At 40.2% G+C, this 25,561-nt stretch overlaps 1 protein-coding gene across 2 annotated transcripts in view; it reads right to left on the bottom strand.

Annotated features, from left to right (window-relative positions):
- Positions 1–9,337: 9,337 nt before the first annotated feature.
- Positions 9,338–25,561, bottom strand: part of LOC111864943 (pentatricopeptide repeat-containing protein 1, mitochondrial) — an 83,347-nt gene continuing 67,123 nt past the window's right edge. For both annotated transcript variants that reach the window (XM_023852580.2, XM_033751629.1), the window contains exons 10-12: positions 23,915–24,045; positions 17,296–17,470; positions 9,338–9,717 (exon numbers count right to left, since the gene is read on the bottom strand). In XM_023852580.2, coding sequence (XP_023708348.1) covers positions 9,505–9,717; positions 17,296–17,470; positions 23,915–24,045 — 519 coding nt within the window. In that variant the 3' untranslated portion in view covers positions 9,338–9,504. The remainder of the gene's footprint in view (positions 9,718–17,295; positions 17,471–23,914; positions 24,046–25,561) is intronic.

Genomic DNA, 25,561 nt, shown 5'->3' on the forward strand with positions numbered 1-25,561 from the left:
ATATTTTGACAACTGCTTGATTTCTAAGGAAGATGAGTTTATATTTCTGGACGATTTCTGTATCTATTGGTTATTTCAACATTGTAAGGATTTCATGGAATGTGAATAAATGCACCAATGAATAAGACCAGGTGGTTAATGCAGTTTAGAGAAAAAAGTGAATTTCTCCTGAGAATCAAAGGTATGCATAAAATTCTCCGAAAATGTATAGTTTTAATATCAAAACAAATTTTAACAACTGTGTTCCAAAGGGTCAATAGATAACTGCTATGTTAATTTGGACGTATGAGTTATCAGTTACAATTACAATTTTAAAGAAAAGCAATTATACAAATTAAATTTTATAATATCAACTTTAGACCACACCGATCACCGATATAGTAACCTTCAGTCTGTGTACTTGGCAACCTCAGTGATAACCATTAACATATCCCAAAGAGTAGGGTTTTACTTCACTATATCTGAAGACAGAGAGGGAATTAGAACCAAAATATTAGATAAAGGTAAAAGTTGTCCCTGTGCTTGACTAATTAAGAACTAGGTCATGAAGGCATATGGGGGAATGGGTATGTTGGTCCATATTTTCATGACCTCAGAACTAGTTGGAAGTGAGTGGTCAGCTTCACGCTTCTCTAACAGAAATGAGCACCACAAATATTCCTCGGGGTATAGGGCAGCCAGCACGTAAGGCTGACATCGTCACCCCCATCTGTGAGCTGACTGAATAGAAAATGTAGCAGCCTCAATGTCTCACAACCCTTTGGGCCTCCATAGCCTGCTACAGGGATACCTTTACCTTCTTTTATCTTACCAGCTGATGAAATACAGGGTGGGATGCAGAAACTTCCTTTTTTTTGAAGGCAAATAAAAGAAAAAGTTGCTGATAGACAAAATTCATGTTTAGCTAATGAAAGAACATACTTTAAAGTTTTAAATCATGTAGTTTTAAACAAAATATCTTGAAGGTGGTGGCCACCGCTCTCTATGCACTGACGCAACCGTTTTCTGAAGTTCCCCTCTGCACGTTCCAACATGTGCACCGGAATTTGGGCTACTTTCTGCTGAATAACATTCTTCAGCTGAAGCAGGTTTGTGGGGCGATGTTTAAAAACCTCTGCCTTAAGGTATCCCCATAAAAAGAAATCACAGGGCGTTAGATCAGGTGAGTGTGCTGCCCACAGGATGTCACCTCGAAGCGAGATGAGCCGCCCGGGAAACTTTGCCCTCAAAACTGTCATTGAATCTTGGGCTGTGTGGACCATGGCACCATCCTGTTGGAACCAGACATTTCCTAGATGCACTTCTTCAAGAGCTGGTTCCAAAAAGTTTTTCATCATGACCACATACCGCTGTGAATTGACAGTAACTGTATGACTGTCTTCTTCAAAAAAATAAGGGCCAATAACCCCGACTCTCAACAACGCACACCATACTGTCATCTTATCACTGTGAAGTGGCCTGTCATGGAGCTCTCTGCGATTGTTACCACTCCAATAGCGCATATTCTGCTTGTTGACATATCCAGATAGGTGAAAATGTGCCTCATCACTAAAGAAATGAAGTGCGTCCAGGGGTATTTTTTCCAATAACATTGCACACGCCGTTATTCGGTTCTGGAAATCACGTGGTGACAATTCTTGCACAACAACCATCTTATACGGATGGAAATTAAGATGTGCGTGAAGAATTCGGCGCATTGAATAATTGGATATGTCCAGGGCGACTGCATGTTTGTGAGCAGAGCGTCTTGGAGATCTCAAAATCGACTGTCGAACTGCCTCCACATTTTCTGGCGTCGTAACTGTCCGTTGTCGTGCTGATGATTTTTTCTCCACACTCCCGTTTGTCCTAAAGTTCTCTACTCACAAGACAATCAATTTCCGGTTGGGAACTGGACCTCTGGGCTTAATTCTGAAGTGAGTACGGAACGCACACTGCACCACCATGTAGGAATGGTTGTTCGAAAAATAGGCTTCGACAGCAAATGCACGCTGCTCACTCATCCACCTCATTTCCTACTGGGGGTATTAGACAGAAACTTCCACGACTTCTGCATTCGCCGTCCCTGTCCCCACTTTTCTGCGACCTCCCCTCCCTTCACAATGTGTCTTCACAAAAAGGAAGTTTCTGCGCCCCACTCTGTATTTAATAAGCACCTCTTTTTCTTTCATAGTGACAGATTAAAAAGGTCTTAGACTAATTCAAAAGTTGTCATTAATACCCTCAATAAAAACACAAAACTGTGCAATAACTGTAACATCTTTACTTTCATCAACTGCAACAGAAAATGTCAAAAAGTTTTATACTTTTAAGTTGATATAACATACCTCCTGCCAAGTCATTCCTAAGTTCAGCCACTGTATTTGTAGAGACTGACAGTTTAAAGAATCTGCTGATTTTTGTGACCAAGTATTTCTACTGCCTTCATTATGCATTCCTTGAGATTCACCACCTGCAAACAGTTTTGATTTCTTATTAATTATTTGTTATATAATAAAAATATCGCTTAAACTGCTGCAATATTTGTTTCAGTTCCAGCAGTAAACATACTCTGCTGCTCCTGCACATCATATTTCAGATTCTGTAATTTATCTTCTCTTATCTTCACTTCAAGAAAATGCACTTATCATTATGTAAACTTTCGTAATGATTGTGCAAATTGATTCTTTTGTAGTTGACTATCTTGCTGCAAATAAAAGCTATCCCTGTAACAGGCCATGGAGGCCCATTGGGTTGTGAGATGTTAAGGGTCCCACATTATCTAGACAGTCAGCTCACAGATGGCAGTAAGGTTGACAGCCTTACGTGCCAGTCGCCCTTTACCCCCCAGGAAGATTCTTTGTACACATTTCTGTTAGAGGCTATGACGAATCCAGGGCCATAGTGTGGCTGGAAGGATTAGGTCAATTGAAAAAATCCACCTCACTGGCACTCAATACCGCGTCCTTCTGGCTTGTAGCATAATGCCTCAACCAACTATGCTACCGCATACCCTGTCTTACTGCAAATAAGGCAAACAATTTTATCACTCATTACAAAAAAAATTCCACCTTTTCGTCTAGACATGTGCAACGACCTTTCTCATGTGTAACTCATCATGGATGATGCTGAAAACCGACCCATGGCTAATGCGGACCTGATGAACAATCGGTTTGACAGTTATGCACCTATCAGATAGGATCAAAGCTTTCCACCTGTGCTGACAGATCACTGTGGAAGAAATTAGTCTTTTGATGGGAATAAGTCATGGTTCCATGCATGCCATTGTGATAAAACACCTGCTGTACCGCAAAATCTAAGTGCAGTTGGTTCCACATCAACTCAAGGAGGAACAGAAGACTCTGAGAATGGCTGCATCACTGGGTCAGTTGCCATGATACCATGAGGAAGAGTATGCTTTACTGTCCTGTATTGCCACTGGAGACAAAACTTGTGCCACCATTTTGAACCTGAAAGCAAACGGCAGAGCCAACAGTGAATTCTCCCCCACCGAAGAAATCCAAAACCATATACACAAGTTCTGGTAAAGTGATTATGACGTTCTTCGATTTGCAATAAAGTCAAATCACCCTGGAATGCTATTGAACAGCATTATCCTTCTTCATGATTTATGCGCGCACCCACACTGCCAACTCTGTGTGAGGAATATGCTAAAGAGATTTGGTTGGGAAATGCTTCAACATCCCCCCTACAGCCCAGATCTCTCCCCATGTTATTTTCACATTTTTGGAGACCTGAAGAGAGACATTCATGGACATCAGTTTGCATCGGATGAAGACGTGGGTGGCTGGGTAAAGATGTGGTTCTGTAGACAGCCCACAAGCTTCTTCAAGGATGGGATTGACCGTCTTATCTCACAATGGGATAAACGAATTAACAGTTTTGCAGATTACTTTTGAAGTAAGAAATGTTCTTTAATATGTTTTGGCTTCTGACCCTTTTTCATTTGACTGCCCCTCATAATTACTTACTCATGGAGCTGAGCCCTTCTGGAGGAGCTGCCAATTCTGCAGCTACTCAAGAATTTCCCAGCATTTTATGGAACCCGAAGGTTCATTACCGTGTTCACAAGAGCCCTCCACTGGTCCATATCCTGAGCCAGATCTATCCAATCCATACCATCCCATCCTGTCTCTCTAAGATCCATTTGAATATTGTCCACCCACCTATGCCTTGGTCTTCCCTGTGGTCTCTTTCTTTCTGGCTTTCCCACCAATATCCTATATGCATTCCTTGTCTCCCAATTCGTGCTACATGACCTGCCCACCTCATCCTCCTTGACTTGATCATTCTATTTATACTTGGAGAAGAGTACAAGTTATGAAGCTCCTCATTATGCAGTTTTCTCCAACCTCTCTTCAGTTCAAATATTCTCCTCAACAATCTGTTCTCAAACACCCTCAGTCTATGTTCCTCCCTCAATGTCAGAGACAAAGTTTCACACCCACACAGAATCACATGCAAAATTATAGTTTTGTACATTCTAATTTTTATGATTCTGGACAACAGTAGAGAAGACCCCTCATACAATTACTTAATTACTTAAGGTATGTTTCCAGGGTCTGTGGTGGAATGAATAAGTAGTGGATGCAGGTACAAAGGGGTTAGTCTGTTGAAAGAGATGAGTATCTTCTGGTGAGGGTTTTACTGGAGAGATTTCAATTCCCATGTCTATTTGAATCTATTTTGCACCATAATCTCAAACACCTGGGTATTTTAATTCAATAAAATTATGAAAAACCACATATTTCTGTAATATAGATTTCAGTTAAAATACATTTTCTTCCTTAACAATTATGATACTTCACAAAACTTTATTATCTGTATTCACACTCAAAATTATGTGCAAGTGTGCTTTCCTCAATCTTACCGGGTCTCACTAAAATACTCTAAGGAAGTCATTTTTACAATATTTAACTTAATTAATATTAACCTTTAAACGCCGGACTTCGAAATAGTGGTAAGCTTGAGCTGGCCGGAGTTTATTTAAATGCCCAATGCTGGTGCGCGTTTAAATGCCCGTTGCTATTCTGCGTTTAAATGTCCGTTCCTATTAGGAGCTTAATCACTTTTAAGCGTTGTGTTTTAAAATGCTGTATCTTGCTCAATTTTTATGATAAATGGATGGTATTAACTTTGTTTATATCAGCAAAGAACATAGTGTCGCATATTATAACGGAAGATTTGAAATTGTTAATACAAAGTGTTATGCTCTATTTTCAATTTTTTTTTTCTTTTAATTTTGATGCGTATCACAAAAATGGTTTCCTAGTTCTTCACAGAGTTGTTCTGCATTATAAATTCATTTCTGTTTGTAACACTTGACGAATTTTAGCAGTCCCTCGTGTCATAAAACAGATGGAAGCAATAAAATCATTTGGTCTCCTGCTAGCACTGCTTACACTCTTCGGATTTTTGAATCTTTTGACTGAAAGACAGAAGAATGAAAGCATCGCTATTCAAGAGAAAGCTAGAGGGGTCCCTTCTTCAGTGCTAAGACCTTCCATTAGAGCAGCAAAAGTTTATTGCCCCTTCTATTTGAATGAGCAGACAGCTGCATCGTGGCTAAGATACACAGTGCGATCTGTTTTCTGTGCGTTCATAGTGAAATCGAATACTGTAGTATAATTTCAGCCTATATATACATCAAGCAGGTAACAACAAAAAAGATATGTACATCGAATTTTACAATATATTTTTAACAAATCTATCTGCAGAATCTGCAATAAAATTACTGGATCGTGGATAAGTTTTGGCATAACTCATACGTATATTTTTATTTGCTGTTGTTCATTTAGGTATCAATTTAATTCCTCTCTTAGGGTTTTACTCAAGTCTGTCTGGTAATTACTACATCTAAAAATAAAGAGTTAGGACTGTGCGCGTGCTTCCACTAGCTGAGTTTAAATGCCTGACTGGCACAAACGGGGCACTTCGGCACTTAAAGGTTAATCAACACTGATGAAAAATATGACTTCATCCATATGAGACTGAAATTTAAAAGCCTGCAGCAGCAGCTCAAGTACAGGCAATTTAAAAGTGTCTATCCAAAAGTTCTACATTTACAGTTGTGTCTATAGGACACAGCATACTAACTCGCTTGATCTTTAGTTTGTTTCAAGACAACCCAAAATAGAATAAAATAAGACCATTACAAATAGCTAAAATTATACAGAAATAAATAAGCATACAATTCAATGAACTATTCAGTTGTGGAGCAGGCTGCATTCTGTGTTTAAAATATCAGTGCAAGGGCCACATAAAATGAACTGGTGGGCCACATGTTTGAGACCACTGCACTAATTCAGCTGTTGTTAGGGTAGAATCTTAGCAAACATTCTCATTATTCACCTTTCCAAATCTTTTCAATCTGTGTACTATAATGTGTAATATTTATGTTGAAGAAAGCAGTCTTCTGGGATTTGGCACAGTGTATATGTGGTGTTAACCGACGTTTCGGAGGAACGTATCGCCTCCATCTTCAGGGTAGAAGAAAAAATATATAAGAAATCTGCAAGCGGGGAGACCGTGAGAACCGGTAAAAGCAGACTGTGTAAATATACACAGCTATGTGAGAGCAGAGAGGGGGAAGGGGGAAGGGCAACTATACAAGTGAAAGCAGTAGTGTGGGAGGGGTAGGGGAAGGGAGCTGGGACAAGCGTGGTTTTTGTGTAGGGGAGAGAAAGGCAAGGTTAAAGGCTGGGCACAACTCATAACCCCCCCCTCAGCTTATGGGTTGTGCCCAGCCTTTAACCTTGCCTTTCTCTCCCCTACACAAAAACCACGCTTGTCCCAGCTCCCTTCCCCTACCCCTCCCACACTACTGCTTTCACTTGTATAGTTGCCCTTCCCCCTTCTCCCTCTCTGCTCTCACATAGCTGTGTATATTTACACAGTCTGCTTTTACCGGTTCTCACGGTCTCTCCGCTTGCAGATTTCTTATATATTTTTTCTTCTACCCTGAAGATGGAGGCGATACGTTCCTCCGAAACGTCGGTTAACACCACATACACACGGTGCCAAATCCCAGAAGACTGCTTTCTTCATAGTCACCGCCGTGAAAGCCTCAAATCTTACAATATTTATGTTGTCTACACATGCACGGAATTTCAAGTAGAGTTGCCAAGTACCAGGCATCTTATGTTATTCATATTTTGTAGCAGGACTGCAAGATACACCATTTCAAACCATAAAAGAAAGAAAAAATTGTGAGAGAACTACAGAAGCCACAAATAATACAATTTAAAGAATATAGAAGAAAATTGAAAGAACAGGTTGATAGGATAGTTCTATGTGGCAGGGTCATTAAGTTCGTGGAATGTGGTTTTATCGCATCATATTACAAGGTAGTCACATATACTTATATAAATCCACATCATCCCTCAAAATAGTTGCCAGTGGCTGGTATGCAAGTCTGCCAACATTGATATAGCTGCCGAAAATATTTCTGAAACATATTGGCAGGAAATTCACGTATGGCGTCTCTTGTGGCAATGACCACCTCCTCAGACGACTGAAATCTATGATCACGTAGCTTTGCTTTCAAGCGGCAAAAGAGAACGAAATCGCATGATGCAAGATCAGGAGAGCACGGAGGGTATGGCAAAATGGTGACCTGTTGCCTTGTCAGTTCCTCTTGGACAAGAACAGAGCGATGTGAAGGGGCGTTAACGTGTAGCAACAGTCAATTCTTCCTATGCCAAATGTTTCGCTAGGGGATTTACCTAGTTTTTGGCAGAACTTGATGTTAGCCTGTTGTTCAAACTACCACATTTTCGATTTCCACCACTTGCATTTAACTGCAGTTCACAATACAGGTTGTAGTTCTACTTACACTGTTTTCACACAACTGCCTCTTGCTGTGACAAGAGATGAACTGACAGGGCATTATATCGTGCCTCAACCTATCTGCTGTAGTGCACTGCAATGACGCTTTGCAGCCATTCCATGAACTTATTGATTGTGGTAGTAAAAGGTATCTTAAAATATCATCCAAAAGGGGAAAATAAGTGTGGAAATAATTCTGAAATAGTGCACAGATTTCATTTTGTAATATCTCTAATGGGTCTCAGTTAAGCCTAATACTGGAAAAATGATATTGTCTAGAATCCTTTTGTTGAGTATTTTTGTTACAGCTATGATTACTGTGCAGTTAACTGAATCTTATGTCATCTTAAAACTGTAAACAATGATAATTCTTATCCTTTGGTTATAGTAGCTAGAGTTTAATGTATAATTTTGGCTTTTAGCCGTAACCCTCAGTGCACCTTGAAGATATCAACTGCAATGTTTGTCAGAATGTTAAAAACCTTCAATATTCTATGAGGCTTAGTCCTGAAAGAACAGCTCCCGTCCTCCATTCCAGTTTGTCTTTGTCATATAAAAGGATTATTAACATCTTATGTCATGAACATACATGGTTGTTTGAAAGCAATGTTTTGAAGCTCCTTTGAACCATGAAATGACAAAGACACAAAATGTGACTCACTGATATGGAGATCTTCATCTGGAACATCCTGTAGTTTGAAAAGTTGAATCATAAACTACACATGATCATGATCTAAATATGGTGCAGGTATGTAAGACCTGCTGAAATATGTGAGGTTCTAGAGAATATATTCTTTACTGTAATAGTATGGTACATACAACAGTAAAAGGAATATAAGAAGTTCTTAAATTAAAAGTTGTCCTTTATAACACATTTCTAAAAGCTGTTTGCTTTTTACTTGCAAGTTTGTGACATCTAAGTGTGTTGGAAAATGTGGTGGTAATTCTGTAGAACACAATGAAATTATTTGTATTTCTACTCTGGATATGTGATTTAATACCAAACTGAGGAAAATATTAAATGGAAGAAATTTAACACATAATTAGGATGAAGGTTTTCTGTACTTAAGATGTGAAGCCCAGCAGTTCTATATGTACCACCTGTTACAAGATACTGGAGTTCTGCATTCTGCCAAAAGAGTGTATTTGTGTCTTTCTTATGGTTATCACAGTAAATAGAAATTATGTAAGATTTGAGATTTCAACAGCAGTGACTATAAAGAATGCCGCCTTCTGGGATGTGGTGCTGTGGAGACCTTGTGTGAACCAATGTTTCGGAGGAACGTGCTCCCTCAACAAGCGAGGAACCAGTGTGAGTAGGTGGCTGCAGCGTCTGATATGTCACTTCACAAACAATATACATGACACCACATCCCAGAAGATGGTATTCTATAAAGAACATTAGTCACCTGAGCTTTGCAGCAGAGACATAACATGCTTCCTATGTGGTACAAATTGAATTGTTGAAAGAAAAAAATTTAAAGGATTAAAATGTTAAATGAGTGGAAACTTTCAGTTCTTTCTTTTATTTGTTTGCAATGTTTTTCACCATTTAACAGGTATTTTCTTTAAACTGTTTACTTGCACAACACTTCATGGACAGCATGATACCACCATAACAGCACATCAGTTTTCAAACATTACACAAATTTTGCAAACACAAAGAACTAAGATCATTTATTTCTCATTTTGCTTCATCTCTGGGTCCATTTGTCTCCTTTTCAGTGCTCTTATCTGGCTGTAATTCTTCTGAAATTGTTCCCAAGGATGTCCCAGTTTCTCAGGAATGATTTCTTCCAACCACGAGGTGTATCGACTACAGAACTTTTGAAAACTTTTCTGAAAGTAATTTCTCCCAGCAGTTTTGTGAATTTGTGGCAGTTCAGTACCCTGTTAACATAACAGGATAGCATGAGTAACTGTTATATGGCTGCTTTTAAATTTAGATAAGGAGGATACATTTCTGCAGGAATTGAAGCCATCATAGAAAATTACACCCAGCAATATAAACACAGAGTAAAGATTTAAATTAAGCACAACAGACCACTGTAGGTCACGGTGCAAGGGCCGAGGAGGCCTACCCCTCATACATTTTCATTCATTCAAGGGTTCAAATTCAGCAAAGCATGGAATCCCGGCACCAGTTTATTAATACACAAACATCACCAAAATTCAAAGATGACACAGCATAGGGCATGCTAAAAAGAAAACAAGACGACAACAGGAACACCAGGTTAAGCAACATGGTGATATGTTAGTCAGATGGGTAACCACACAGTATGACTCAACCTTCAGACTGCATAGCATGCCAATAGGAAGAGGCATCAATTTGACAAACTGGCATAAATATCAGTGACGTATGATCATTCACCACACTGACCCTGACAATGAAGACTGAGGAGATCCCTGAAATGATGGTTTTTACTTCAACACTGACATGGATGATCACCAGAGATTTTAGCACAGGATAAATTTCTCCTGCCATTTTCTTGCAGATAATGGTGCCACTCTACAGAAAATGTAAACGTTTCAGTTTTCTCACACATTTCAAATTTAACAACTGTAGTGAAAACCAAGGTCCAAGGTTTCTTGAGCGTTTTTGTAACGAGTTCATTTTTTATGGTGAGTTGTTAGCCCCATGCAAAAAAACAAAAGCTGGAGGACCACCCCTTGTCGGCTGTCTGTGACTGCTTATTCAATATATTCGCTGCTTCCCTCCAAACCTGGAGGGCATGTCCTCCATCTGCAACCTGAGGATGCGCCATGCCGTGGTGACAGGGACCCACCTAACATGGAGGTTCGCTCAGGGCAGTGGCAGAAGAAATTTTAATATATAAATTAGATTTAGCGGGGGTACAGGTCAGATGGGACTGAGATGGCATTGCACCAGGAGGCAAATATACATTTTTCTATGGAAAGGGGAATGAAAATCATGAATTAGGTACAGGTTTCTTTGTACATAAGAGAATCGTATCAGCAGTTAAGAGGGTCGAGTTCGTTAGTGATAGGACATCATATATAATACTAAAACGTCACTGGTGTGATATCATTGTTATGAATGTCGCCGACCCAACAGAAGATAAAATTGATGATATAAAGGACAGGTTATATTCAGAACTAGAACAGATATTTGATAAATTCCCAAACTACCCTATGAAAATTTTGTTAGGAGATTTCAATGCCAAAGTAGGGAGGGAAGACTTTTCAAGCCAAAGATTGGAAATTAGAGTTTGCAAGGAATTAGTATTGATAATGGAGTTAGAGTAGTAAACTTTGCCACATCAGAAAATCTTACTGTCAAAAGTACAATGTTAATGCATCATAACATCCATAAATTTATTTCTACCGCTCATGATGGGATGATACACAATCAGATCGACCATATTTTCATAGGCAGGAGACGGCATTCAAGGAAACTTGATGTCCAATCATTCAGGGCAGCAGATCGTGATACCACTACCTGGTGGTGGCAAAGGTTAGAGAAAGACTGCCAGTGAGCAAACAAAGCACAGAGTTCATATGGAAAGGTCCAATCTCAAAAAATTGAACAAGGTAGAGGGTAAAGAGCAGTATCATGTTGAAATCTCCAATAGGTTCGTGGCCTTGGGAAACTTGGACACTGAGGTGGATATTAATAAAGCTTGGGAAATTATTAGAGAGAATATCAAAATTTCTGCCAAGGAGAGTCTAGGTTATTATGAACTGAAGAAGCATAAGCCATGGTTCGATGAAGGATGCTCAAAATTACTAGATCAAAGAAAGCAGGCCAAATTGCAATGGTTACAGGATCCAAGCTAGTTAAATGGGGATAATCTGAACAATATAAGATGCGATATATGTAAGATAAACACCGTCTTAAGTGTAACAATTTAATTTAGTTTAATTTAATTTTAGAAGAAAGAACTAAATTAAATTGTTACACTTAAGACGGTGTTTATCTTACATATATTGTGCGAGTGTAACAGGATGCTCAAATATAATATTATAAGATGCGAAACCAGCAGGCATTTCAGGAATAAAATGAGGGAATATCTGAAAGAAAAAACTGATGAGCTTGCAATGAACAGTAAGAACAAAAACATTAGAGACCTGTATTGAGGAATAAATTAATTTTAAGGGGGGCTGCCAACCTAGCAGCAATTTAGTGAAGGATGAGAATGGTGATCTGCTTGCAGATTCTTACAACATTCAGATTAAATGAATTTTAAGGGGGGCTGCCAACCTAGCAGTAACTTAGTGAAGGATGAGAATGGTGATCTGCTTGTAGATTCTCACAACATTTTGAATATGTGGAAGAACTACTTCTCTGTTATTGAATGTACATAGGGTCAGTGACATTAGGCAGATAGAAATGCACAGAGCTGAGCCGTTAATAACTGATCCCAGCCCTTCTGAGTTTGAAATTGCTATTGCAAAATTGAAACAATATAAATTGCCAGGCAGTGATCAAATTCTGGCAGAACTTATTCATGCAGGAGGCGAAATATTACATTCTAAGATCCATAAGCTAATTACTTCTATTTGGCATGTGAAAAAATTGCCTCACCAGTGGAAGGAATCTTTTATTGTACCAGTTCACAAGAAGGGTGATAAAACTTCTCTCAAGGTTAGGTCCATACATTGATGGAATTATTGGGGATCATCAGTGTGGGTTTTGACATAACAGGTCAACTACAGCTCAGACGTTTTGCATTCATCAGATATGGGAGAAAAAATGTGAGTACAATGAAAGAGTACCTCAGTTAATTGTAAACTTCAAGAAAGCCTATGATTCAGTTAGGAGGGAAGTATTGTACAATATTCTGATAGAGATTGTGATACCCATGAAACTAGTTAAGCTGATTAAAATGTGTTTAAAAGAAACTTACAGTAAAGTCAGTATAGGTAAATATTTGTCTGATAAATTTCCTATCCAGAATGGTCTAAGACAAGAAGATGTTTTATCGCCATTCCTTTTCACCCTTGCATTAGAATATGCCATTAGCAAGGTCTAGGAAAACCAGGTGGGACTGAAATTAAATGGGACACATCAGCTGTTGGTCTACGCCGATGATGTGAATCTACTGGGTGATAATGTAGATACCATAAAGAAAAACACACAAACTTTAACTGACACAAGTAAGGAGGTTGGGCTAGAGGTAAACACAGAGGAAACTAAGTATATGTCGCTGTCTCGCCAACAAAATGCAGAGTATAATCATGACACAAAGATAGGAAACAGATGTTTCGGAAATGTGGTAGAATTCAGATATTTTGGAACGACGATGACAAATCAAAATCTGATTCAGGAGGAAATTAAGAGGAGACTGAACTTGGGTAAAGCTTGCTTCCATTCAGTCCAGAACCTTTTGTCTTCTTGTCTGCTTTCTAAAGACATGAAAATTAGAATAGACGATGGGGTCCCCAAAAGAAAACGAACTATTTTTTTTGTGGGCAGAGCTTTTGTAGTACTGCGTTTTGCCGCTATGAGCGCATAGAGCTAACATTCCTGAGTCGATAAACCGACTACCATTGCTTCAGAAGGTAAGGACTAGTTTCGGCAGAGTTTATAGTGACAACTGTTTTGTGTGATTCTCATTTTTGCAATGGCTGATTTTCGTGAACAGCGTGCGGCGGTGAAATTCTGCTTTTTGCTCGGGAAAAGTGGAACAGAAACTCTTGAAATGTTAAAAACGGCGTACAAGGATGATACTATGGGGAAAACTCAAGTGTTTGAGTGGTTTTCCCATTTCAAAAATGGTGAAATGTCAATTGATGACAAACCTCGTTCTGGTCGTCCTTCCACGGCCCAAACACATGAAAATGTTGAAAAAATTCGTGAAATCATCAAGGAAGATCGACGACGGACCACTGAAGAAATTGTGGAGCTGTCGGGAGTGACTTGGAGCTCAGTTCAGCAAATTTTGACAGAAGATTTGCGAATGAAAAGGCTGGCTGCGAAATTCGTGCCACGACTGCTGACTGCTGAACAAAAACAAGGTCGCGTGGAAGCATGCTCTGCTTTGAAAGAAGAGTCCCGAAATGATCAAAACTTTTTTTCAAAAATTATCACCGGTGACGAAACCTGGTGCTATGCTTACGATCCTGAATCAAAGCAACAATGCTGATTTGTTTTTTCGATGTGAGAGGAGTCGTCCATTCAGAGTTTGTTCTGCAGGGTCAGACAGTTAACCAGGCTTTCTACTTGGAAGTTTTGAAAAGATTGCGCAACAGTTTGCGGCGGAAGTGGACAGATTTGTGGCAGTCGGGTGACTGGTTTTTCCATCATGACAATGCCCCTGCTCACACAGCCCTGTCTGTACGACAATTCTTGACCAAAAATGGTATGACCCCTGTTCCTCACCCTCCATACTCACCCGACCTTGCCCCGTGCGACTTTTTGTTTCCTCGAATGAAAAGAGACATGAAAGGAAAGCGTTTTGCTGATGTTGCTGAGGTGAAGGAAGAAACGATGGAGGCACTGTCAAGCATCTCAAAAGATGAATTTAGACAATGTTTTGAAAAATGGAATAAAAGACTAGACAAGTGTATTAGTGTAAGTGGAGAGTACTTTGAAGGGGATTGAAGGTTTGTGCTTAAAACTTGAATAAATAAGCTTAAAAAAAATAAGTTCGGTTTCTTTTGGGTACACCCTCGTACAAAACTATAATTTTGCCTGTGGTTCTGTGTGGGTGTGAAACATGGTCTCTGACATTAAGGGAGGAACAGAGATTGAGAGTGTCTGAGGAGACGGTGTTGAGGAGAATATTTGGACCAAAGAGGAATGAAGTGACAGGAGGTTGGAGAAAACTGAATAATGAGGAGCTTTATAACTTTTATTCTTCTCCAAGTATAATTAGAATGATCAAGTCAAGGAGGATGAGGTGGGCATGGCATGTAGCACGAATGGTGAAAAAAGGAAAGCATATAGGATATTGGAGGGGAAAGCCAGAAGGAAAGAGACCACTGGAAAGACCAAGGCATGGGGGGGGGAGGGGGAAAGAAAGAGGAAGAACCTGGGACAATGAAAACCCCAAAAAAGGAAAGAATGGTGATAAACCATTAGGCTGTTTGGGACGAACAGCCTTAAGGAAGGAGCAATGTGGTGTGGTGCCTAAAAGCTGGATATGACACAATTGCTATGCAATGGCTACAATAAGAACACATACTTCAGTGGCAACGAATATATAGGCAGACCACTGCCTAGGTGTTCTCTCAGCAGTACACAAAAATCTACATTAAGAGGGTACATTGCAGCAGTCAGATCAGTTGATCAGAGACAATGGGCTAGTCAGGTCGCATTGCATGAAAGAAGTTATGTCAAGAGTGATTGTAGTGATTGGAATTGTATTCGTGGACAAGTTGTCCAATAAACAGCTTCATCAAATCTGTAACCCAGTAATTATTTGTCACAGAACACTGAACACGTGACAGTATATTAAAAGTAGTGAGACAATGAAGTAATATATAGGACTGATGGCATGGATTGTTTTGTTTTTTTAATGTTATATGGTAACATCCTGTTTCACTGAATTTTGCTTTATGCCGTCTGTGTGCAACTACAGTTACTATTCACTCATCATTTCTCTTCATTGACACTACATGTTTCGGCCTAACCAGCCATCTTCAGGTGTACCAGTTGTTGTGATTAAGGAAAATGCTGCTCATTGTAAAGCTGTTTTGTTTCTCTTTTGTGGTTGTCTCAGATTACATCTGGTTATGTGGGTTAACCACCTGCTTTAATTTTTGTGTCCTTGAGCTGAACGTGTTTGTCTTATCTGTAATATGTGATGTGTTATGTTTGAGTTCTATTTATGTTGAGCTAGTAAACGCCTTTCAAAGTCACTGGTCAAACTAAATCTGTGAGCTCCTTTCAGTTGCAGTTCTCCATATGCAAATATCACAGTTACATCCCACTATAGGATACTGAATGAAACGCTTTCTGTGTAAATTCAGGGACTTGACCCATATAAACATATAAATACGGACTAAGAGTGGGTGAGGGGAAGTAGCAGAGTGGTAGGAAGAATTTGATGTGCAGGCAGTATGCCTCCTGTACATGAAATCGCAGTATATGATTATTTTAATACACCAAGCTGGTTAGTAAACTGGCCTACTTCAACCCTCTATGCATCAACCTACCATATGAAATTGCTCATATGCAACTCTGTCCAAATTAATGTAATATTGTTTTAGGGTCCAGAGGGGCATGAAGCAGCTCAGGATGGTCCTACACAGTGGAAAGTAGTAAAAATGCACAAAGTCATATGCTTCCATGGTGGAAAAATAAATATATTTTCTTTGTTACTTCCTGTGATGCACTGAAAGCTGTACTCCTATTCATGTATTGTGCTGGGGACAAAGGCTCTTACTAAGTTCCTCCTTCCAGGACATAATGCTGCATAGTCTGGTGAAAGTCAATCAATATTCCAGGGAAATATGCCGCCTGCATCTTCAGGGTTAAAGAGTAAACATAGTATGAAAGAAACATGAAGAAGGCCACAAGGAGCACTGCTAGCTTCATGCATGATTTACTCCTCAACCTTGAAGATGGAACATGTTCCTCCAAAATGTCAGCTGACATTCACCAGACAAGACGATGTTACTTGTATATCACAAAACCACCAATGTGAAACCTCAAATTCTATGAAGGCTTTTATTGTCACCTCACCCATTCTCCAAGAATAGAAATTAGGTTTCAGGCTGTTATCAAACATGTAAACAGAGAAAAGCAATCATGACAGCAAATATTTGGGGGGGGGTTTGCACTCATTCAAACAAAAGGGTGTTGTTAAGTTTAATAATATTATATTAACAGTAACTAAAAAATTTGCATTAAAACAAACTTCTCATTATAGGCCCATACTCATTACATTGGCCTTCTACTATAACCATTTTCAATTACTTGTTACATATGTCCAGGCACCAGGGTATTTTATTAACAGCCAGGACTCAAAAGCGTTAAAAGAACAGTACTCTTACTCTGTCTTCTGACTTGAGACTACAGAATATTCTGGCATTTTATTTCATTTTCTCACCTCCTGTGTTGTGTTTCATTAAGGAAAGAGAATTTCTTGTTCTTTTTTCAGAGTTTTCATGTTACTTTAACTACAAACCAAACGTGTATTTTGTCTACTAATCAAAAGTAAAGTTGTCCCTGTGCTCAATGAATTAAGCATGAAGGTGCATGGGGGAGTGGATGTATAGATCCATGTTTTCTTGACCTCAGCACTAGCTGGAGGTGAATGGTCACCTTCACGCCCCTGCCACTTTACCACCGAAGAAAGACCCCTTGGTACCCATTGGATAAGAGGTTGGGTGGACCCCAGAGCAGGTCTGGACGATTTGGAGAAGAGAACATTCTTGACCCTACTGGGACTTGAACTCTGACCCCTCAGTTGTCCAGCCTATAGCCAGTCACTATACGCTGCAGGTTGCGGGTCTGTGGTGTACATGGTGTTACAAGTTATTAACAGTGATGTGATATACCTTATTTCTTATCTTCTTCTGACATTCTTTAAGGAAGTTTTCCAAATGTTCCAGGAACTTTTCATTTGGGCGCACCTCCTCTTGCAATGCTGTCTCCATTATCGTTAATATGTATTCAAAATTAAAATGACAACAGCCCTGCTTCAGCATGGCACCCAGAATTTCTGCATTCATCCTGTGAATCATTCCAACAGTTATTGAATCACATGTTAGCAAACGAAAACAGAGGTGTTACATTAGTATTCTGACCAGATATAATCACATTTTCAATTCTTGCTAGATGTGATATTTCTTTTTTTTCTACAAGGACAGGCTTACGGTGATGTATCATGCTCATGGCTGATACCTCGTCACTCCCAACTGTTGAACCAATGGCCGGATTTCCATGAAACTTAGTACTGACATCATTGCCACTGGAGGGTATATCACCTTAATTTATTACAGTCTTCTTGTTATAGTTGTTTGTTTCTGATTGAATCAGATTGGAGACAAATATGATCTCTAATGGGAAGTATTCATTACTCATTTCTACATTTAATATGGATAATATAAATGCTGTATCTATGCTGATGCTCTTTAAACCACTCTTAGAGCAATCACTGATAGTTTCGTTTCAATCTGCCACACACTTTAGAATGAATACTGATTGTATCTCTCTTACTTCAACATTTACGGATTTTGTCCTTTGATCTTTTCAAATCCTGAATTAGCTTCTGAAATTACGAATCATATTGAAAATTGGTAGAAGTCCTTCAACATGTGACTGGCCATCTGCGAGGCCTCTACTGACATGCAACACAAACAGGAGGAAAAAAAAAAAAACAGCAAGCAGGATTTGAACCCATGATCCCAGTGTTCAAGCAGTCTGAGATAATATGTGCCCGTGACCACATGGCCACCTTTTCCTCCTCTCTGCAATATATACTGTTGGTCTATGATTGGGGGGGGGGGTCAGCCTGGCAATATTAGTGAGACAAATCTGCCCATCATTTGGAATACAGTCTATATTGTACAGTATGCACAAAATTTTAATTTGGCCACTAATTCCAATTCTGTATTTCATGAAAGTCTGTTACACACAGTGCCATAATCATGATGACCTTCCAGTGAGTAAAGGTCTGGCCTACTGAAACTGAATACCAAAATCAATTGGCCTTCTTCATAACAACCCTCACTGTAAAGTTACAACTATCTTCTACAATTTCACCATGCATATACCATGACTAGCTGCTAATTCATTATTCCTGTACACTTACACTTTAGTCTTTCACTGCTGAAGAGACAATGTATATTTCATGCACTTAAATGACACACTGTTATTGTTAAACATTTGCTTGTACCTTCAGGACAGTGAAGGAACTTCAGAGTATGGTACTGTAAGCATAATCTTGTGCACGTTCTTATTTCAGGGTTTTATGAATGTAACTTCTGTCTGCTGGGATATAATGGTGACAGTCAGAGGAATGTATTACCTCCATTTTCAGGGTTGAGGAATAAGCCAAGCAGGAAGCAGGCAGCAAGCACAGCTGTTTGGCTTAGTCTTTGATCATAAACATGGAGCGATATGATCCTCAGAAATGTCAGCAGACTTTCACCAGACTATAGAGTATTAGATCCCAGCAGGTAGAACTCTTCCAGACAATGCTATGAGATCCTCAACATACAAAATAATATTTGTAATATAAAGACAACTGAATATGCAATATATGCAAGTTACTGACTGATCATATAATATACTAGGTGGTTCAAATATGACCGTACTGCGCAGCAGCTGTGCGACCTTGAGAGAGTGAAGCCACAACCTCCACCTTCCCTCCTGTTAGGGTTAGAACCTATTCAGTCCTGTCTGGAAATTGCTAGAGTGATGAGTGAACAGAAGGTACTGCGGAGCATGGAACAACGAATTGTGATCAAATTCCTCATTGGAGAAAACGTCCTGTCCGCTGAAATTCACCACAGACTCCAACAACAGTATGGGGAAGAGTGTCTCTCACGGACCCGTGTCTTTGAGTGCTGTAAGTGCTTCAGAGAGGGCAGGGAGTGCGTGAAGAATGAACCACATGATCGTCGACCACGAACACCCATCACCGAGCCAAACACTGATTGTGCAGACACACTTATTCATGAGAATAGGCGCATCACTCTCAAGGAACTTGGAGCAATGCTGTCCATCAGTGTTGGTAGTGTAGAAGACATCATGAAATACCACTTGCACTATCGCAAGGTGAATGCACGGTGGGTACCACACACTTTGACGGACATGAACAAAATGGTGCGCATGCAAGTTGCCAGTCGTCTCCTACAGCAGTTTGAAGATGACGGTGATGCATTTTTGAAGTCTATAGTGACCAACGATGAAACGTGGGTGTACTACTTCATTCCCGAGTCCCAGCAATCATCACACGAGTAGCGGCATACCAGTTCTCCCAAACCCAAGAGTGTGCGGAGGAGCCGTTCGGCAGGAAAACTGATGGCAACGTTCTTCTGGGACTGGCAGGGGGTTATCCATGTAGAATTTCTGACAGATGCCAGAACAGTCAATGCAGCTTATTACTCAGACCTCCTGGCAACAGACGTGAAGGAAAAGATCCAATCAAAGCGGAAGAGAGGTGGAAAGCGGGTAGCCTTCCTTCAAGACAATGCAAGCCCCATACGGCCAAAACAACAATGGAAACCCTCCGGAAATTGAAATGGAACCTTCTGACACATTCGCCGTACAGTCCCAATTTGGCACCAAGTGATTTCTACCTATTCAGAAGGCTCAAATCAGACTTGCAAGGCATGCGGTTTGTGGACAATGACGCCGTCATCCAGAATGTTCGGGAGTGGATATGCCGCCAACCACAAAACTTTTTTGAAAAGGGCATCAGGATGCCTCCAGAATGTTGGAAAAAATGTGCTGACTCCGGAGGGGAGTACGCTGAAGACTGACATGTGCAAGTAAGTGTTTGGCAATTTTGGTTTAAAAAAAAAAAATCAGTCCCGGTCATATTTGAACCACCTTGTATGTCAAATCCTAAATATCACCTTCTGTCTTCTTCTAACATGGCTCAACTTCTATATGCTCTAGTTCTCCACAGTGCACTGAGGACTTGTTCATTCTTGATATCAGAATGATCTGTGGAGATTAAGTAGAAATTGCTACTTCCTATACCAGGTATCAGGCGATTTTAAATAAAAAAATAAGTCTTGGTAAATTTATCCTGTGATGTCTCATCAGTGTTCTTAAAGATAATTCACTGCCAAACATATGTTCCACTGGTCCACCATCTGGTATACATTACTTTACATTTCGGAAAGTTCCAATACCATAGTATGACAAAGAAAATGAGGTGTTACCAACAATTGAAGGATGACTACAACCATCATATTCATCAAGGTTAATTGCTTTCATGGGGATAAATTGGATTAACTTCTCTGACATACGTTTCATCTCCAAGAAATTAGCTCTTAAATTTCTTAACCAGAATTTACAATGCTATCTGCATCTGTGACCTGGCCTTTCTTAACAGAATGTACAGTGACTTTGGATAAGTCCACAAATGATGTAAGGACTGTAGGGTGTGTGTGAGTTATGACACAGCCAGAGATACACACCCTTCCTCCCTCTCAGAATAAAGTTGCAACCAATGTCCTGCTGGTCCTTGCCATACTTTGAATTTCTCATGTGAAACCCAGAGGCCAGGTCTAAATGCATGGCCTGTACATGATGCTTCTGAAGAAGAGATAGAGTGCAGTATAGATTATAGTCCTAACATATACAAATCACGTGTCTGGTATATAACTGGTGTGATGTTGAACCTGGACAGTATTTAAATACCCACGACTGTGTTAGGATGCAATGGTATGTATGCATGTATTATGAGAGGGGGTGGGTTTCCGCATGCACAGACCAGTTATTGGTCCACTGTGCGTCCCCCTTTTAATTTCTGTCGCCATACCCTACCGGTAACGGTGCATGCCATCAGCCCTCCTAGAGCCAACGAGGTCGGCCCCCAGTACCTTGATGCTTCCTCCATCTACCAGAGGCACTGGAGACTACTTGGGCGGGACAGGGCCTCTAATTTAGCTCAGAGGTCTCCTAAAGACACGAGGTTCTTTTACGTGGCATAAATCTTTGACACGGGACACACGGCTTAAAGTCCCTCCCGGAGGACTTGTTCCATGAATTTTTCTGCCCTTAAAAATTCCATGACCTCCGCCGGGTTTGAACCTGCGTACCTTGAGTCATGAGGTGGGAACGTTACCCCTAGCCCACGGAGGCCGCTCAGTGGTATGTAAATTGAAGGTAAGGGGTGGGAGGAAGTAAAGGAAGGTAAAGCAAAATGAAGTAAAGTAAAGTCGTCCCTGTGATTAGCTAATTAAGCAACACAAAATGAAGGCATACAGAGGAATGGATGTATAGATCCACGTATTCCTGACCTCAGCGATAAATTTTACTGCATACAGATTTGGATGTGTACATTATTCCACTGCCTGCTCTCCTGATTTTCGCTGTAAGATGACATGGGGGGGGGGAAATACTTGCAGGGTATTAGAAAAAACTGCATGTGAGTCACACATATAACAATTACATTGATCTGCTTCTGGGTGGCATAAGAGTTATAATGATAAGAATTAATATCAAAAGCAATTGGCTTCTGAACACTGAAAAGTTCATGTAGATACTGGAGTCAGTTTCGTAAAGCAAGTGTAAAGCAAATATTGCACTGCTACAATCTTCCACATCTTGGCTAAATGAGACAGACAATATCGGTTCAACAGCCAGGCTCAACTTAGGAAATAAGAGAATAAAACAGCTATATAAATTAGTACTTATTATCAGTCTTCTTGTGGCACTCTATTAATCACTTGTGTTTCACCATGAATAATGTTGCGAACATGAACTGACTTTAGGCTGAGAAACGGATGGTTAGAGAGTGACATGAGAACAGCAGGGCAGCAGCCTATGGTATGAGCAAACCAAATATTTATTCCATTATTTATTCCATGCAAGAACTCTTGAGCCACAGAAACCAAAAAAGTGGACATGCAATCTGATGCAGAGCATCAGGAGATCCCCAAGGAAGAAGACGCAGCGAAAACTTCTGGATCAATAAAGAAGCAGCACAAGGGCTGTCATCCAGCTGCAGGGCACCATGGAAAGCCCAAGGTATTGCCCAAGGAAACTGTGGATTCCAGGGGAATTTGGCTGCGCCTGCAGGAAGGTGTCCTACTGTGCAAGAGTGGCATGGCGAAAGAGGAACTTCATCAGGAATAAGTGGACCAGGGCCTAGACTCAGCAAGGGATGCAGAGAGTAAAGGACCTAGGTGGTGGACAGCCATGATATCTGAAGAAATGAGACCTGAAAAAGCTATGACAGGAAAGCATAGGAAATCTCTCAGGAAGATCACAGGGCTGGAGATCATGAAACAAATTGCGAGATCTACTGTTGGGCTATGAACAATCAAGAATAGGACCTTGAGGAGGGGTTGCCCCTTCCAAGATGGAAAATAAACCTTCTAGCACTGTTAGTGTTTTCTTTGTATCCGTGCAGCTTGCACATGTGCAATAACGTCACACCACAATAATGCTAGCAAGCACGTGATATGTATTCTGTAGGTCCATGGCATAGGTTTACAGGGGGACAACAAAGGTTGTTTTTGGGCAGTCGTAGCTGAGAAGCCGTGAGTAAATGATATATGAAGTCATCATGGAAAGGAGTTGTGAGGATTCAGCAGTGAAGTGTTAACAGACATCGAAGACATTATGTGTTATGTAGTTATAGTAATCTTGAGTGTTAAAATTACTTCTACCTAGGACTTGTGAGTGTCAAATGAATCAATTTACCAATCCAAACCCCATCTTTAGTAACTGAAAAACGTGACAATATTATGGGTGCACTACAAGGAGCTACAAGAGATATATATTCAGGGCAGGTAGAATTTCATACTACACTCTATCTTGAAGACATCAGTCCACCTCTTTATTTTTATCTTTATTCTTTGCATCCTGTTGTGTTAGAATCATGACATATATGGGACACACACACAACAGTGACTTCGGTCCACTTACATTCACCACAGGGGAATAAAATCAGGCATAAATGATCTGTCATTTATAGTCTACTGTTTCCATCTATAATGAAACAATTAACAACACTGATTCACACTTAATCCATACAGTGGTCGTTATGTATAAAAAATGTTATTAAAATTATTAAAGTATAAGAATATGCATTATCACAATGCTGCAGGTTTCGGCCTTATAAGGCCATCTTCATGCAACACTTTTATAAGAAGTCCAATGCGTTGCATACTAATAAGATATCATTCTTTTCATTATGTCATTGGTGTTTTCTTCTTCATATCTTTTTTAAAATCCAGCCGACTCTGTATTTCATTGCTGTGTTACATTCTGGACTGTGCATATCAAGCATCTCTTTTCATTCTCTGAATATAGAGAACGCAAAAGGACACTTGATATAACCAACAAAACAACACATCAATGATGAAGTGTCCCTCTGCATTCTCTGAATACAGATGTACGAGTACGAGGGTATTCACATGCATATTCCTGTATAGTAAATACATCCATGGAAGTTCTGACATGATCTCAAACACCTTATTGATATCATACCTGAATCCTGCATCTCTCATATCTGTCAGCAAACACTGAGCTTCTTGTTTAGTTTGGCAACCCAGAGCCAAAACTCCAAATGTGACAATGTCAGGGTAAAGATTGGAACTTTTAATCAGCTTCAGAACGTCCTAGACAGTGATTAAAACAATAAAAATTGAAAATCACTTATTGCATAGAACAAAAGAAATTTAAGAGTTTATTATTTTTCCTTCTTGTATAAATTATTTTACATTTATCTTTAAGTGTACACATGATGGACGCTGAGGAGACTGAGATCTTGTGCAAAGGTTCAGGAACAGACTGTCCCATTATATAAGCATGTGTAATTAGCCAGTACAATTGAGTCTGTGCTTAGAAGCACTGTGAAGAGTCTGTGCATGGTAAAACAGTGCAACAAGTTGACATTGATGAGATGGCTCCAAGAAGACAACGCACTGGTGTTCAGGAGAACAGCAGCGAATAAGAACAAACAGATGTCAGGAACATGACAAACTGCAAATACGTGCTCCAGAACAAGATAAATGTTACAACTGGTAATGGATGTCAGATTGAAAAGGGATCCAACTTACAAGCAATTCTGATGCAACTAAATACAATAAGTTAAATGCCAGCCAAGGCAAAGTGGCTGTCTACCATCAACTTAAAAAGGATGAAAGCACCAGGTGGAACAAACATCAACAAGAAGTTTGACATAAAGGCTGCCCAGAGTGAATTCAAAGAAACTATAGCAGATACATGACACAGGCAGCCAAAGGACATTGTGGCAATGGTTTAGGCCAGATTCCTTGTGAGTCTGTGAAATCAGCAGCCAAACCACCAACAAAGTCATAGGAGACAAAGGCTGGAGCCTCCATGATAACATGGTCATCAGCAACCAAAGAATGCAAAACTGGATGATCCATATGCTGGCACTGTCAAGATGTCGGGCATCTCTGAACAGAATGGCGACAGAGATCTGTCTGTTAGGAAGCTGACCAGTTTGTAAGGCATGACATGATGAAGGCACCAGCATTATCACTTCATCCCCTCATTTCACATTCAACATGCCTGCCTTGAGGAGGGATGACAGCCTATTCCCCAATGGCTGGATAGGGAACAAGCGATGCCACATGGTCACTGACACTGGGGCATCTGTGAACATTACCAGACTTGACAGCACCACAAGAGGAAGCCAAGTTGGCCATGCATTGTAAGCCGGTGTGAGGAGGGGCCCTCTGTGTCTTGAAGGAGGCCTGCTGTCTACTGCACAAAGGAGGACACTATGTACATGGATGTTCCATGAAAATATCACATATGAATTTATCCTCAGGCTGGACATTCTGCGAGCCTACATGGAGGCAGTAGATTTTAGACATCATGTGCTATGACTGGGCAAAGAAAAAGTGTCATTAGGGCATCCTTGGACATGACCATGACCAGCAACGATGTAATACCAGTTTGATGTGGGAGAGAGTTGAATGTGTGGCTGAAGGGTCTCCTGGAGGTGGTGAACAGCTGAGTAGGGCCAAGTTTGAAGGCTACCCACTAAGAACTGAAGTTGCTGGGTAAACAATGACAAGAAACCCTGGCAAGGAGGGCTGAATATCACTGAGATAGTTGCACACTAGTGAAGACTGACCTTGTAGACGAGCATACCCTGAAACC

The sequence above is a fragment of the Cryptotermes secundus genome, unplaced genomic scaffold, assembly GCF_002891405.2.
Source record: "Cryptotermes secundus unplaced genomic scaffold, Csec_1.0 scaffold154, whole genome shotgun sequence".
Lineage (NCBI taxonomy): Eukaryota > Metazoa > Arthropoda > Insecta > Blattodea > Kalotermitidae > Cryptotermes > Cryptotermes secundus.